The sequence below is a fragment of the Lipotes vexillifer genome, unplaced genomic scaffold, assembly GCF_000442215.2.
Source record: "Lipotes vexillifer unplaced genomic scaffold, Lipotes_vexillifer_v1.1 scaffold71, whole genome shotgun sequence".
Taxonomy (NCBI): Eukaryota; Metazoa; Chordata; class Mammalia; order Artiodactyla; family Lipotidae; genus Lipotes; species Lipotes vexillifer.
The window spans coordinates 5,929,608-5,947,202 of NW_006793703.1; the positions used below are offsets into that span (position 1 = coordinate 5,929,608).

The 17,595-nt window shown below is 40.8% G+C and overlaps 1 protein-coding gene across 1 annotated transcript in view; it reads right to left on the reverse strand.

Annotated features, from left to right (window-relative positions):
• PARP12 (poly(ADP-ribose) polymerase family member 12) overlaps window positions 1–17,595 on the reverse strand; it is a 46,821-nt gene that overhangs the window by 16,722 nt on the left and 12,504 nt on the right. The window contains exons 5-6 of the mRNA XM_007466615.1: window positions 14,360–14,483; window positions 2,733–2,919 (exon numbers count right to left, since the gene is read on the reverse strand). Of these exons, the coding sequence (XP_007466677.1) occupies window positions 2,733–2,919; window positions 14,360–14,483 (311 nt within the window). The remainder of the gene's footprint in view (window positions 1–2,732; window positions 2,920–14,359; window positions 14,484–17,595) is intronic.

The window sequence follows — 17,595 nt, forward strand, 5'->3', positions numbered from 1 at the left end:
AACCGGGTCCCACCTCTAGCAGGCGTTCCATGAATGGTGACCAGATGAACAGAAGTCAGATTCTGGCAAGTGGAGGAATAAATGGAAGTCTTCCCTTTCAAGCAGACAGAGATGGGTTGTTTGGGTACAAAAGGGTGAGGGCAATTGTGGAGCTTTTAGATCAAACCAAAGGAGACACAGGAGAGGGGAAAAGGCAAAAGGTAAATCGACACAAGAAGACTGTTGAGTATAATCCAGCCCGGATACAGGTTGGGGTAATGCGTCATGGAGCCCACCACCTCAGGGACGGCAGGTTCAACGTGGGAAAACTCAGTGGGCCAAAAAAGAGTAACACATTTATACACAAGATTAGGTTATGGGGCTTCCCTGGTGGTGCGGTGGTTGACAGTCCGCCTGCCGATGCAGGGGACCCGGGTTCGTGCCCCGGTCTGGGAAGATCCCACGTGCCGCGGAGCGGCTGGGCCCGTGAGCCATGGCCACTGAGCCTGCGCGTCCGGAGCCTGTGCTCCGCAACGGGAGAGGCCACAACAGTGAGAGGCCCGCGTACCAAAAAAAAAAAAAGATTAGGTTATGGATTAAACCATAACCCCCAAAAAGACATGTTGAAGTCTTAACCCCCAGTACCTCGGAATGTGATCTTATTTGGAAAGAGGGTCATGTAATTACATGTAGATGTAATTAGTTAAGATGAGATCATACTGGAGTAGGTGGGCCCTTAACCAACATGACCAATGTCCTTATAAGAGGATGGCCACATGAAGAATGCTACTGATGAGCAGGTAGAGATTAGAGTGATGCACATACAACTGAGGAATGCCAAAGATCACCAGCAAACCACCAGAACTGAGGAAAAGACAAGCAAGGATTCCTTACAGGTTTCAGAGAAAACATGGCCCTGCTGCCACCTGGATTTCAGTTTCCAGCCTCCAGAGCTGTGAGACAACAAACCCCTGCTGTTCTAAGCCACCTAGTTTGTGGTACTTTGCTATGATGACCTAGGAAATTAATACAGGGTGGAGGCAACCTGGACCTGAAATTTGGGCGTATATCCTGAGCTCAGGCAGAAAAGAACCCAGCTTTTCTGATAATCAAGAGAAAACTGTCTTGAACTGGCAATTAGCAGAAAACTAAGAAAGAAATCAAATTATAGGGTGACATCAGAAGTGTGTGGAAAAGGAAGAGCTAGAATGGACAGGTCACCCTATGAGGGGCCCAGCCGTTGGTACAAAATGAGACCATACAGCCGAAAGTCACCGAGTCCGCACGTGCACATCTGAATGCACCAGCGTGTGGTATGTTGGTAAAACCCACAGACAGGTTATTCCCAGAGATTCTCGCTATTCCAAATACTCAATGTTCTAAATTATGCACTCCGGCTATACCGCAATAAAGGAGTAGCAGCCTAGAAAAGAAAAAGGGAAAACCCTAAGTTCGGTTGTTTGGAGCAGAAAGACCTCTGTCCCCAAAGTTGTGCCAACGCAGTTTCTGAAGTCACCCAGGGTCCTGTAACATCCCACTCAGCTCCCAGAAGGGGGACAAATCACCAAACAAAACGTGAGCGGCTGTCACATTTGCCAGTTGCTTCTTGCCTGCTGTGTGTTCCTCCATGATGCCTCCAGGTGAGCTCCACTCATCATCATCTCTCCTGCTCAATGCCAGGCTTGGCCTCTGCACCCCGCTCCTGACCAAACCCAGAGCAATGCTGGAGAGCCTCCCTGGACAAATCCAGGGAAGACAGAAGGAACCCCAGGATGCTCAGAGAGGGAGACGGGTTGGGAAGAGGATGGACAGAGCAGTGAAGCGGGAAGGCCAGCACTGGAAGAAGTGGAGGGGAAGAATGAGGGCACAAGCCATCTCCTGAGAGAGACCGTGTCCAACTGGCCAGCGGGCACAGGCAGCAACACCTCTGTCCTTCAACTGGCCAGTCTAACTCCTGAGGATCTGCCAGGTGCAGGCACCACCCTCAGCAGGGGGGCACACCAGTGGCAAAAGCTCCCATGAAGCTCACATTACCGAGTCCCAGAGAAAAAGATATCCCAAGTGCAGTAGAAACCAAAGCCTTACTACTACAGCATCTTACAACCCAGAAGAATACAAATGTCTATTAGACCACATATCCCAATTTTCATTTGGGAGAAGGTGTCACTATAGAAATGGTGACCTCCCTATACTTATACCTCTACAGGTAACCAGGGGGCTCCCTTTAATCTGATTCATCCACAAACATCTTTGAATAATTGACAGCAGCAATTATTCGACACAGATACCAAATCAACAGCTGAAATCAGTCAATTTTCGTATACCTGCCCACCTTCTGTAAAGTTGCTGCTACAGATAAGGCAGAAAGCTAGCTTTGAAAAGCCTTCAACTTTATTCCACAGCTACACAAACACTCCAGCACACACAGGCACTTGCTCTGGAGTTACCTGCTCAACAGTAAGAGAGGCATCTTCCTACCCCATTTAACGAAACGTGATCTCACTACAACTAAAGTCATTCAGTCCTGATGAACGAACAGATGCTAATTGTTCAAAGATGGAACCTCATACAAATGAACTCTAAATTATCCCATTTTGCCATCATTCCTGCAAAGCAAGTGCGTCATAAGGGGACCTGGGGATCTTTGGCTCTGTCAAGCGCTCCCCAGAGCAATCCTTGTGCCCATGTTTGGAAAGGCTCCCCCATCATGGACCCTCAGGAAGGAGCACTCACCCTCTTTCCGTGACACTTACTTGTCTTCCATACTCCTGCCAAAAGCCAAATTCATCGTTCCAGTACCAAACCCACTCAGTGGTGAGGACAAAGTGTGGAGGTTTGGTGAGCGAGGAGGCTGTGGAGAGGCGGCGAGCCCAGGAGGTACCAAACGTCATGGAGTTAAAGTTCAGAAAACCACTGAGAAAGCTACTGGTGCACACGACCCTACAAAAGAACATGAGAAGTAAACTGAAAACCCACCAGCCACATGGACTCAGATACTCAGCTCCCCCATGGTCTTCTAGATACTCTGCTGGAAGATGTGAACATACATGTGACCTGAACATTTACAAAAATGTGTTGGGGTGGGATGCGGGACTTGCTTTTTAAGATCAATTTTGCTGTGTGAAAATAATAAAATCACAGTAATATGGAAAACCTGTTATCATGACAGTCCTTTCACTACACAGAAAACGCTGGTTAAAATATTCTCTTTTAAAATGCATTGCTGAGATGGCAAGAAACAGAAATCTCAGAAGCCAAAAACAGTTTAACATACATTGAATGCATGTGGGGTGGGCCAGCCCCCGTACGAAGTGCTTTGTACATATTAAGGGATTAAGTCTTCATAACACTGAAGTTGCAACTTATCCCCATTTCACAGATATGAAAACAGAAGCCCAGGAAGGTTCAGAAACCTGTCCAAGGTCAAACAGCTAATAGATGGCAGAGCTGGGGTTTAAGTCAAGCAGTTCGGCAGAACAGCCTGTACTTTGAGCCACCAGGATCTATTCCCTTTCCAAATGCTGAAGTGCCCCAAGAGCAAAGGGAAGGTCTGGAACCAGATAGGTGAATGAGGACTAAAGCCAGTGGCTGTCCAAGGGCAGTGTCAGTGAGTAACGACAAAAAGCCCTATTTTTAGCAGCAATGAGGAAACAGAAAACAAATGTAGGATCTGAATATGGTCAGGGGTCAAATCTCCGAAGAGATACTTCTGCATAAAACCATGATCCTGAAAGACTACATATATCCTTAGTGAAGGGAGGCCAGGAAAGGAATCTGCTTTGCAAAGAAAGTCAGCAAGGAAATTTGCCTGTGTCCGTGTTAGCTTTGGATGGAAAGGAAGAAAACATCCACTGGGAACTCATAAACCACTCAGGCCTCACAAAAGTTAATTCACACTTCCTGCGTGAGAATTAACTTCAAAGACACCGTGGCAGTTCCCAGAGAAGCAAACACAAATCCCCTCTGGAAGGAATTCACCTTCAACTCAGGCCTCTAAAGAATTTCCACAGGTAAAGTTTCAGCAAACATGGGCTTACAATCACATAAATCAGAAACAAGACACCATGAGCAAAACCCAGCAAAAACAATCAGTCCACCAAAGACAACAAACATTAGAGTTCTTGGATATAAATATGCAATATGTATGAGGTGTTTTTGAAAGTTAAATTGAGTATCAAAAATTATGAGTAAGGATAAAGAAACTATAAGAAACTGGACAGCCACATGTAAAAGAATGAAATTAGAACACTCCCTAACACCATACACAAAAATAAACTCAAAATGGATTAAAGACCTAAATGTAAGGCCAGACACTATCAAACTCTTAGAGGAAAACATAGGCAGAACACTCTATGACATAAATCACAGCAAGATCCTTTTTGACCCACCTCCTAGAGAAATGGAAATAAAAACAAAAATAAATGAAGGGAGGCCAGGAAAGGAATCTGCTTTGCAAAGAAAGTCAGCAAGGAAATTTGCCTGTGTCCGTGTTAGCTTTGGATGGAAAGGAAGAAAACATCCACTGGGAACTCATAAACCACTCAGGCCTCACAAAAGTTAATTCACACTTCCTGCGTGAGAATTAACTTCAAAGACACCGTGGCAGTTCCCAGAGAAGCAAACACAAATCCCCTCTGGAAGGAATTCACCTTCAACTCAGGCCTCTAAAGAATTTCCACAGGTAAAGTTTCAGCAAACATGGGCTTACAATCACATAAATCAGAAACAAGACACCATGAGCAAAACCCAGCAAAAACAATCAGTCCACCAAAGACAACAAACATTAGAGTTCTTGGATATAAATATGCAATATGTATGAGGTGTTTTTGAAAGTTAAATTGAGTATCAAAAATTATGAGTAAGGATAAAGAAACTATAAGAAACTGGACAGCCACATGTAAAAGAATGAAATTAGAACACTCCCTAACACCATACACAAAAATAAACTCAAAATGGATTAAAGACCTAAATGTAAGGCCAGACACTATCAAACTCTTAGAGGAAAACATAGGCAGAACACTCTATGACATAAATCACAGCAAGATCCTTTTTGACCCACCTCCTAGAGAAATGGAAATAAAAACAAACAAATGGGACCTAATGAAACTTAAAAGCTTTTGCACAGCAAAGGAAAACATAAACAAGACAAAAAGACAACCCTCAGAATGGGAGAAAATACTTGCAAATGAAGCAACTGACAAAGGATTAATCTCCAAAATTTACAAGCAGCTCATGCAGCTCAATTTCAGAAAAACAAAGAACCCAATCCAAAAATGGGCAGAAGACCTAAACAGACATTTCTCCAAAGACGACATACAGATTGCCAACAAACACATGAAAGGATGCTCAACATCATTAATCACTAGAGAAATGCAAATCAAAACTACAATGAGGTATCACCTCACACCAGTCAGAATGGCCATCATCAAAAAATCTACAAACAATAAATGCTGGAGAGGGTGTAGAGAAAAGGGAACCCTTCTTGCACTGTTGATGGGAATGTAAATTGATACAGCCACTATGGAGAACAGTATGGAAGTTCCTTAAAAAACTAAAAATAGAACTACTATATGACCCAGCAATCCCACTACTGGGCATATACCCTGAGAAAACCATAATTCAGTCATGTACCACAATGTTCACTGCAGCTCTATTTACGATAGCCAGGACATGGAAGCAACCTAAGTGTCCATCCACAGATGAATGGATAAAGAAGATGTGGCACATATATACAATGGAATATTACTCAGCCATAAAAAGAAATGAAATTGAGTTACTTGTAGTGAGGTGGATGGACCTAGAGTCTGTCATACAGAGTGAAGTAAGTCAGAAAGAGAAAAACAAATACCGTAGGCTAACACATATACATGGAATCCAAAAAAAAAATTTTTTTTGGAATAAAGATGCAGACATAGAGAATGGACTTGAGGACCTGCGGGGGGGAAGGGTAAGCTGGGACAAATTAAGAGAGTGGCATGGACTTATATATACTACCAGATGTAAAATAGATAGCTAGTGGGAAGCAGCCGCATAGCACAGGGAGATCAGCTCGGTGCTGTGTGACCACCTAGAGGGGTGGGATAGGGAGGGTGGGAGGGAGACGCAAGAGGGAGGGGATATGGGAAGATATGTATATGTATAACTGATTCATTTTGTTATAAAGCAGAAACTAACACACCATTGTGAAGCAATTATCCAATAAAGATGTTATAAAAATAAGTAAAATAAAGTATAATAAAATAAACTATAAGAATGAACCAGGTAGGGCTTCCCTGGTGGCACAGTGGTTGGGAATCTGTCTGCCAATGCAAGGGACACGGGTTTGAGCCCTGGCCCCGGGAGATCCCACATGCCACGGAGCAACTAAGCCCGTGTGCCACAACTACTGAACCTGTGCTCAAGAGCCCACAAGCCACAACTACTGAGCCACGTGCCACAACTACTGAAGCCCGTGCACCTAGAGCCCACGCTCCACAACAAGAGAAGCCACGACAATGAGAAGCCTGTGCACCGCAACAAAGAGTAGCCCCCGCTCACCACAACTAGAGAAAGCCTACACACAGCAAGGACGACCCAACACAGCCAAAAATAAAAACAAATAAATAAATAAATTTATATAAAAAAAGAATTAACCAGATAACTTTGAAGGAAAAAACAGAACCTTTAGAATTAATATAATAATTAAAAATTTTAAACCACAATGGATAGGACACAGTGCAACTCAGACAAGGCTGAACTAGTGAACTGGGTGAACAAGTGAAGCAATTCCCCTGCATACAGCAGAGAGAATGAGAGAAGTTAAAAGACATAAAAGATAAAGTAAGAAGATCTTAACATATGTCTAACCAGAAGTTCAGAGAAGCAATACTTGAAGAGATCATGCCTGAGGAGCTTCCAGAATTGATTAAACATAAAGCCTCCCACTCAGAAAGCACAACAAATTATAAGTAGATTAAATAAATATAAATCCACACATAGACAGATCTTAGTGAAACTGTAGCACCAAAGAATGACGAGATATTTAAAGTAGTCAGAGAGAAAAAAGAGATTACCTATCATGATGGGCTGAACTGTGTCCTTACAAAGATATATTCGAGTCCTAACTCTTGGTACCTGTAAATTTGGAAATACGGTCTTCACAGATGTAATCAAGTTATGATGAGGTCATACTCAATTAGCCTGAGCCCTAATTCAATGACTGGTGTCCTCATAAGAAGAAGGAAATTTGGACACAGACAGAGACACATGGGAGAAAGCCATGAGACAACAAAGGTAGAGATTACAGCAATGCAGCTATAAACCTGGGAATGCCAAGGAACACCAAGGACTGCTAACAACCACCAGGAGCTAGAAAGAAAGAAGGAAGGATCTTCCCCTGGAGTCTTCAGACAGAGCATGGTCCTGCTGACACCTTGACTTTGGACTTCCAGCCTCCAGAACTATGACAATAAATTCTTGTTGTCTTAAGTCACCAAGTTTGTGGCAATCTGTTATGGTAGCCCAAAAAAACTAACACATTTATACTGACAGCTAACTTCTAAATAGAAGCAATGGAAGCAGAAAACAATGGAATAATCTTTGAAGAACTGAGAGAAAATACCCAATAAAACTATCTTTCAAGAATGAAGATGAAATAAAAACACTTTCAGACAAACAAAAAATACATCTGCCCCTAGACTCTCTCTAAACTAACTTCTAGAAGATGAACTCAAAGGAAAATGATCCTCACGGAAACATATGAACAAAGGAATTGTGCGCAAAAACAAAATGGTAAACCTAAACGTCCATCCACAGATAAATGGATAAAAAACATGTGGTACATATATACAATGGAATATTACTCAGCCATAAAAAAGAACAAAATAATGTCATTTGCAGCAATGTGGATGCAACTAGAATTATCATACTAAGTGAAGTCAGTCAGAAAGAGAAAGACAAATACCATATAATATCACTTATATGTGGAATCTAAAACATGACACAAATGAACCTATCTATGAAACAGAAACATGGACATAGAGACGGACTGGTGGTTGCCAAGGGGGAGGGGGGAGGGGGCTGGAGGAGGGATGGAGTGGGAGGCTGGGTTTAGCAGATGTAAGCTTTTATATATAGAATGGATAAACAACAAAGCCCTACTGTACAGCACAGGGAACTATATTCAATATCCTATGATAAACCATAATGGAAAAGACTATCTAAAACCATGTATATACATGTATAACTTAATCACTATGCTGTACAGCAGACATTAGCACAACACTAAATCAACTATACTTCGGGGAGTTCCCTGGTGGCCTAGTGGTTAGGATTCCAGGCTTTCACTGCTGTGGCTCATGTTTAATCCCTGGTCAGGGAACTGAGATCCCACAAGCTGTGTGGCGAGGCCAAAAAAAGGGAAAAAAAAAAAAAAAAAACTATACTTCAATATGAAATAAATATTGATCAAAAGAAAACATTAAAAAAACCAAAATGGTAAACATTTAAATTTAAACAAATATTGACTGTATAAAACAAGGCTAATTTCTAACTTCTGGGATTAAGAAAATAATAGAAGCAATATTTACACAGCACATCTTACATGCCTGGCATTGTTCTGAGTGTTTTACACACATTAATTCTTTTAATTCTCAAAATAACACTTTGGTATAGGAACTATTATTTTTATCTACTTGACATATGCAGAAACTGAGGCACAGGACGGCTAAGTACTTTTCCCAAATTCACACAAGTAGTATATAAGTTTGAATGGAACTAGTCAGAATTCAAGTGTTCAAGATTCTTTTATTGTTCAGGAGAATGATAAAAGGTACAGATTAGCTTAAGTTGTTAAACTAAGGTATATTAAGTTACAGGGTCTGTTTTCCAGGGTAATCACTAAAAGAACAGAAATTCACTATGTAAATTCCAAATTAGTAGATGAGGGGGAAAACAAAAAATCAAATGTGGAAACATCTAAGAAAAGATCAAAAAGAGAACAGAAAAATAGAAAAAGCAGGTCAAATAGCAAAAGCCAAAACAGACAATAGAATAAATAAATTCAAATGTATAGGTAATCACAACAAATGGATAAACCACAATATTTAACTTTTGATTAAAAGAGAAAGATTGTCATACTGAAAAAATAACCAGTTCTACAATGTTTACAGGAAATATAACTAAAATGTAAACAAAAGAGCTTGAAAGTAAAATAGTGAACAGTAGCTAAAAAAAAGCTGGCTTAGTTATATATATTAATATCAAACGAAACAGACTTAAGGCATAAAAGCATTACTAGAAATAAAAAGCATACACTTTCTATTACTAACAGGCTCAATTTAACGGGAAGATAAAAGTTTTAAACTTCTATATACTTCATAATAATTTTTAAATATATAAAATAAAAATTGATGGAATTACAAGGAGAACCGACAAATTCATAGTGAATGTTAACATACCTTTCTGAGTAACTGACACAAGAAGCAGACAAAGAAATCAATAAGGATAAAGAAGATTAGAACCACACAATTAACACACTTCATCTAACACCACAACTCTGCATACACAGAATTTTACCAAAACTAACCATGTATTACACCCATAAAGCAAGCCTCAACAAAATTCGAAGAATCTATTATATAGCCTGACCACAATGCAATCCATCTGAATTTAAATTTAAAAACTAATTTTAAAATACACTTAGAAATAAATCATGGGTCATCTAATCTATGAGATCAAAAAAGGAGAAAAGTTTGTTCCTCTAAAAAAGAAAAATATTAGTAAAATTAATAAATCTCTGCAAGATTGATCAAGAAAACAGAGAGGGAGAGAAAAAAGATTAGAACTGTAAAAGGGGACAAAATTAAAGATGGCATAGACACTAAAAGGGATATTACAAGTAACTTTATGACAGTAAGTTTGAAAATAAATAAAATGAACAAACTCCTAGAAAAAATATCAACTTATCAAGCTGCCTCAAGGAAAAACAGAAAACCTGACTGGTCCTAAAACAACTGTAAGAAATTGGGTCAGTAGTTTAAAATCTTCTCAGGAATTAAACATCAGGCCCAGAAATTTTTAGAAACATGATCATTCAGGAAAAAAATAATTCTAATTTCACAGGATATTTTCAGGATAGGAAAAGAATCCATCCCAATCTCATTTTTATGAGGCTAGGAATTTCATAATATAAAAACCAGGCATCATTTATACTGTACACCTGTAACTTATATAATATTGTACATCAACTATACTTCAATTTAAAAAAACAGGCAAAGACAATATGTAACAATTATAGACCAATCTTATTCAAACGTAAATACAAAAATCTCAGACCAAATACTGGCAATACAAAGTTCACCATCGTGTGCATATGTGCATGTGTACACAGGCTACGTATGACTTCAGTCTGGGAATGCAATGGACTTAACATTAGAAAATTAATGCAAATCACTGCGTTAACAAGTAAAGGAGAACAAAACATTGGCTCTTAATTAACACAGAAATAGCACTCAATAAACTTCAATTTCCATACACAATTAAAAAAAAAAAAAACTCCTGGCATACTAGGAATAAAACTAGAATTGATTAGCAATGCCAAAGGTTCCAAACATTTACACATGCTTAAGGAAAAACATTTTTAAATTACTCCTTTTAAAAGTAGGAAAAAAAGAAGAAAAGAATAATCTTCCAGCTATCACCACGTCTATTCAGCATGGTACAGGAGATCTTAGCCACTATAATAAGACAATAAAAAGAAATAAAATGTGTAAGAATTGAAAAGGAAGAACAAACTGCTATTCACAGACATTTATTTCTATACAGATATCTAGAACATATAGATAACTATACAGATAATTCTAATAAATTATCAGTAGATTCTGAGTTAACATATTTTAGTAAAGTTGCAGGATATAAGATAGAAAAGTCAACTGCATTTCTACACATCAGCAGGGAGAAAATACAACAACAAAAAAATGTAACTAGGAATGTAATGCACAACATGATTAACTATAGTTAATGATGCTGTATGGTAATTTGAAAGTTGCTAAGAAAATAAATATTAAAAATTCTCCTCACAAGAACAAAAATGGGTAGGGGTAACTATATGAGGTGCTGGATGTTAACTAAACCTACTGCAGTAATCACTTGGCAATATATGCTTGTGTCAAGTCATCGTGTTCTACACCTTAAACTTCTACAGTGTATGTCAATTATTTCTCAAAAAAACTGGAGAAATTTTTTTTGGAAAAGGAAATGAAGAAGCTAATAAATCCCTAAAGAAAAAAAATCTAACAAAAGATATACAAGACCTTAATGGAGAAAATTAGAGAACTACTGAAAAATATTAAAGAATGTTTAAATGAGATGCTATCACGTATATGAATAGAAAGCCTTGGCATCATTATTATGTCAGTTCTCCCCAAACTGATAACAGACAATGCAATTTCAAGTTAAAAAAAATCACAACAGTGTTTTTGTGAAAACCAACAGGCAGATTTTAAAATTGCTAAAGAGTAGCAAAAGACCAAGAGGCAAGACAATTTGAGGAAAAATAAGGTGGGGATTTGCCTTATCACATGCCTAAACGTACTGTAAAGCTCTTCTACATGGGACAGTGTGATGCTGACACAGAGACACACAGAAGAGGCCAGAAACAGACGGGTGTGTATTTGCTAACTCAATACCTGACACAGACAGCATTGAAAACAGGTGCAAAAAAGATGGCCTACTTACAAAAGTAGTACTTAGCATCTAAGTCTGAAATTAAGCTATAAAATGTATTCACATTTTGCCAAATCTGGCTCAGTTTTGGCGGGTTTAAAAATCGACTGACTTCTGGAAATGAATGGTAGAGATGGCTGCACTACAATGTGAATGTGTTTAATGCCACTGAACCTTACACTTAAAAATGGTTAAGATGGGCTTCCCTGGTGGCGCAGTGCTTGAGAGTCCGCCTGCCGATGCAGGAGACGCGGGTTTGTGCCCCGTTTCGGGAGGATCCCACATGCCGTGGAGCGGCTGGGCGCGTGAGCCATGGCCGCTGGGCCTGCGCGTCCGGAGCCTGTGCTCCGCAAATGGGAGAGGCCACAACAGTGAGAGGCCCGCATAACGCAAGAAGGAAAAAAAAAAAAAAAAAATGGTTAAGATGGTAAATTATATGTTATGTGTATTTTATCACAATTTTTAAATTTTATTTTTTTGCTGAGTAGAGTTTAAGACTTTTTTTTTTTGCTGTTCTTTCGTCCGTAAGAACATATCTTTCTAAAGATGTAGAGTCGAATTACAACATATTAAGCAAATCACTTGGAATATTTCTTCTCTATGCGGTTTATCCTTTATCCCATATACATTTTGGTTCATTTGCCTCATTTTGATTTTTGTGTGTTTGTTTTTTTGATTTACTTTTTGAATACTTTTTTTTTTTTACTTTTTTTATCCTAACATTTTATTTTTATTTTTTTAATGGCTTACTTCTTTAAAATTTTTTATTTTATATTGGAGTATAGTTGATTAACAACGTTGTCTTAGTTTCAGGTGCACAGCAAAGTGATTCAATTATACATATACACGTATCTATTCTTTTTCAAATTCTTTTCCCCTTTAGGTTATTACAGAATATTGAGCAGAGTTCCCTGTGCTATACAATAGGTCCTTGTTGGTAATCTATCTTAAGTATAACAGTGTATACATGTCAATCCCAAACTCTAAATGTTTTAAATATATTTTTAAAAAGTGGTCTTTGGAAAAACTGGTAATTCATCTGCATAAGAATGAAACTGGACCTACACTTCACCACACGCAAGGAGAGGTTAATACAGTTCTTAAAATGTTCAAATTTTTTAAAGAAAATTCAGGACACATATTTTATGGTCTCAGGATAAGGAAGGATTTCTTACGACACAAAAGGTATAAAACCTCCAAAAAAAAAGAAAAGAAAAAAGTATAAAACTATAAAGGAAAGGATGGATAAATACTTCTCTTCATTAACAGATGTCATAAGCTGACAGGAATTCATTTATTTTCAACACACATTTAATACTCAGAAACTTGAAGACTTCCAAAACTAACTAACGAAGGACACAACCTTCCCCCCAACAAAACAAACTACAAGCACAGACATTTCACAGCAGAAGCAGCATAAATGGCCACTGAACATGTGAAGAGACACTTTCCCTCACCAGGACTCAGGGATATGAAAATGGAGACCTTATTTTACACCGAAGACTAGAAAAGTGCAGGCGTCAGACTACACCAAATGTGCAGTATAATCACTGTGGAAAAGAATCTGGCATCCCCTGGCAGAACTGAGGAGGGACCAGCCTACCTCCCAGCAGGCGCACCCCTGAACACCTACCCCAAGGAAGCCTGCGCACACATGGCCCGGGAGGAGCGTCAAGAACAGAGCCCTGAGAGAAGCCTCCAGGCAACAGTCCAGAGTAACTCCATTCAGATGAGGTTCAAGGACAGGAGAGACTATCTGTGCTGACAGACGTTGGAACAGCGGTGGTTTACAGGGTGGGCACTGACTGGAAGCGGGCAGGAGGGGACCTTCTGCGTGATGAAAACGATCTACAGCTGGATCAGAGCGCTGGCTACTGCAAGCGTACGTACCTTCCTCAAAACTCACTGAACTATATACTTAGTATCTGTGCATGTCACCAAGTATAAATTTTAACTTAAAAAGCCTCAAAAAAAAAAAAAAAAAAGGAAGAGAAAGAGAAGGGGGGACGTAGGTAAGAGCTGGTTATGTGAGCCACTTAATCTTCTGAAGGGGGATAATTTGTTTCACATGCTTTACCAGTAGCAATTTGCACATAATTGCACCCTAAGCACAAATTTATTTTATCCACTCAAAAAACAGGCTCAAATTCTCTTCTTGGCAACACATTTTAGCAAGTTTAATCCAAGATATGATAGGCATTTGAAAATAAGCCTACCCAGGACTTCCCCATTTACTCTCAACTGACTAAGTGAAAATACTAGGACATACTTAGGAAAATAAAAAAGGCTGAACAATAGACAGTAGTTCAGCTGTATGACTTTACAGGCAAAGGCTATAAATTTCACAAATGATTGCCTCTTGCTTTTCTGGACTAATCAATGAGGATATATTTACATGATCAATCCCAGCATCAAATAATTCAGAACTTACTTCGTACCCACCCCTTCTCTCACCATAGCTCCTCCGTGAAAAAAGAGGAAGATGGGGCAACAAGGGCACCAACCACCAGCATGACCATCAACTTCCAATTTCGTGCACGGAGCTTCCCGCCTCCTTACTCTGTGTGTGTGCGTCTGTGTATGAAGCCCATCAAAACTAAACCCTACTGTGTCTAAACTTCCCGTACCACACACAAAGGCCCAGGCACAAAGCAGACACAAGTGACCTATTTCATACCCGTTTCTTGCAGGATTGCTATATGCCTCTTCAATAAGGTCCATTTTGTGCAAATCCTTCCACGTGCCTCCATCTAAGACTTGCCATCGATATGGCAAATGGAAATGAACTCTACTGCACCTATCTGAAATAAAAATATAAAGAAGTGAGCACACTGGCAATACACAGCCTGGCCCAGTCCCACGGTTCTCAAGGGGTATGGTGCTGCCTGCTGACCTGGGAACATTCTGAAAATCTATGAGGGAGCCTTTTTTAATGCAGTCATACCTGAGCATTTAGATGCCAAATACTATGCATTTTAGGATATACACTTTCCTTTTATGTCTCCCTTGTTAATAGGACATTAAATACATTAAACTGATGTTCTAAAAACTGTGTGTTGGTGGGTTACATTATGTATGAATTTCATGTCATGAGAGTAAAGAAGCTGACCATGAGATAGATGGTCGAAGGCTCCATGTCTGCAGGGGCAGTCTGTCCGTGCATTATTGCTATACACGTGACACTTGGATGGGGCGTGGTCACACCAGAAACGGGAGCAGGTTCATCTCTACCAGAACCATCCCAACCCCAGCAGGTCCTACAGCAGGTGGGTCAGCAGTGTGGTTTCAGCCCACCTTGATCTTTCTGGCTGCTAAGTTACTCACCCCTCCTCAACACACCCCACCCCCCGAAGGCATTGTACACACAGCCCGGGTCTACGGTTTCCATCCAACTACTCCCCCATGCCTTCCGTGTGCTCCCGGGGCCTGTACCTCCTAGCACCTCCTGCCCACTTTGCCTTGGTTCATGCCAGCCGCTCACCTGGAACGCTGCCCACACCCTCCCTCTACCTTTCAACAGACTGTGAGGTTCTGGTACATCCTGACAGAGGAATGTTGTGAGAGGAAAGAGAGACACGAAAGAAGAGCAATGGGAATCTTCACACTGACACCTGCAGGATTTATACTACTAGGTAGAAAGATACATAGGTGTGGAATGCCTCTATTTGGGTAAAAGAATAGAAAAAATAAGATTAGCCAGACTCGGACTAAATACACATATATGCACACATTATTCCTTGCTGTGGGGGGGTGGGGGTGGGGGCGGTGGGAGGACTGGGAGGCACAGAACAAAGTTATGAGGAGAGATTTGTTTTGAATTCTGAACCACAAAAATATATAGTCCAAAAAATTAAACATCTAGTTAAGTGAAAAAAGATACAAAAGAGCGTTCATAGAGTGCACCTGTGTAAAGAGAAAGACTAAACATACACAGTTGTGCTTGTATAAAATCTTGATGGAAAAATATTCAAGGAACTAGTAATAATGACTGTTTCTGAAGGGAATCTGGGGGCTGGGGAAAAGGGTTGTGACGAAGACATTTCTTACTGTCTTTTGTACATCTTTAATTCATCTTTCAAAATAATAACAATGAAGCATGGCTAACTCGACACCTGAAAAAAATTAAAATTTTCTAACATCGTACTCAGTCTTTCAGGCAAGTCTTAATGACACTTCTTTCCCAGAGACCCTGCCAGGGAGCAATGGGGTGGCAGGGACTGGGGAGGAAGTGGGGAGACAGCCCGGGTTTGTCAAAGACCAGGCCTGGGGCCAGGCCGACAGGGCTTAGAGAACAGGAGGAGGGACCCCAACCAAGGAAATCTCTGCCAAGTTCAACCAGGCTGGAAACAGCCCCACTGGGGAGTCAGAATGTCCTGACCTGTCCAGAGTTAGGGCAGGGATGGCTCACACCAGGCCAGACGGAGCCCTCTTAGACTCCTGACCAGGGGTGTGGACAATAAAATGATAACCAGGGGCTCGACCTGAATAGATAAGGCCACAGCTGTGGTCCAGAGGCCACAACCAAATAAGATTTCCTGTTTCCTCCTAAGGGGCACTAAGGGAAATTATGAGGAATGAGTGTTCAGTCGCTCATCTATACAGCCCAGCTGTCCAGGTGAGTCCTGGACAACCTGAAGAAAGGCTCTCCCCTTAAGAAGGCACCTGTCAGGGTAGGAGCACCACCCACCCCTCTCCAGGCTGACACTTCCTTGGGAAGGACATAGGGGCCAGGGGAAGGCACTGTGAGGCCTGAGGCTTCTAGCTCTTAATCCAACCTGAGCATGGAGCCCATGCTGCTCACAAGCCGGCAGATGCCCTGAGGAGGAGGATGCCACGCAGGCCAGTGCAGCCATGAAGATGGCAAGAGTGGAGTCCTAGCTCAGCGCTGGGGGGTGTAAAGCCCCTTCTCTGCTACAACTTTCCTGGTCCTTCTGTCCCCTCTCTCAGTTTCCCTCCCTTCTTCCAATGTTCCCCACCTCACTGTTGCATTCCCAAGTCCAGGTTTTCTAGAAGGTTAGTCACAGAAACCAAATCAAATTGGCAAAGTACCCACATCCACATCCCCTTTCTCCCTACTTCCCTTAAAAATGACAGATCACAGAGAAGAAGAAATCCAAAAGCACTGGAAAACGGAAGTACCATCAAAAGACCAGAATTACTAAAGAATTCCTAAAAATATGAAGCAGTAAGAACCAAACCAACCAAGAGAGAAAAATACATGCAGAATATGCAGAAGAGAGCCACCCCAGAAGCAGGAAGGAGCTGGGGGCTTCACAAACCCAGAGGCAGATGTAACAAGGAGCAAGAAAGACACCCGGACAAGAGCACTGAGAGGAATCAGGACCCAGTGGAGCAAGTGCCCCATCAGTGCCTTGCTTGGGCCCAGCAACCTTGTTCTTTGTCCCATGGAACATGGGAGAACATGAGAGAAGCATGCGAGAAAGCCATCAAAGCCCCCACCCTGACCTTCGAACATACGCTAGCAGCCCCTGCAACCAAGCAAGACTTACCGCCTCTTCCCCATTAAGCCTGGAATCAGAATCGGCCTCCACCAGTAGGCACAGGGATTTGAGTACCAACATGGGCACACAACCAAGAGCCACCCAACACACGAGGAAAAATAACACAGACAGGCAGCTAACTCACACAGAAGAATCAACCCCTAAGGAAATAATTTTCGGAGAAAACAGATCAAGAGAAACAACCAGACCTAAACATAAAAGCTAAGCCTATAAACTTCTGGAAAAATAAAACCCATAGGAGAGACATTTTCCTGGGCCTGGAAGAGACTAAGATTTTTAGGGCACAAAAAACACAAACCATTAAAAAATATATTAAAATGGACATCAACATAAAACATATTCTTCCAAAGATACTGTAAAAAAAAAAAAAAAAAAAAAAAAAAAAAAAAAA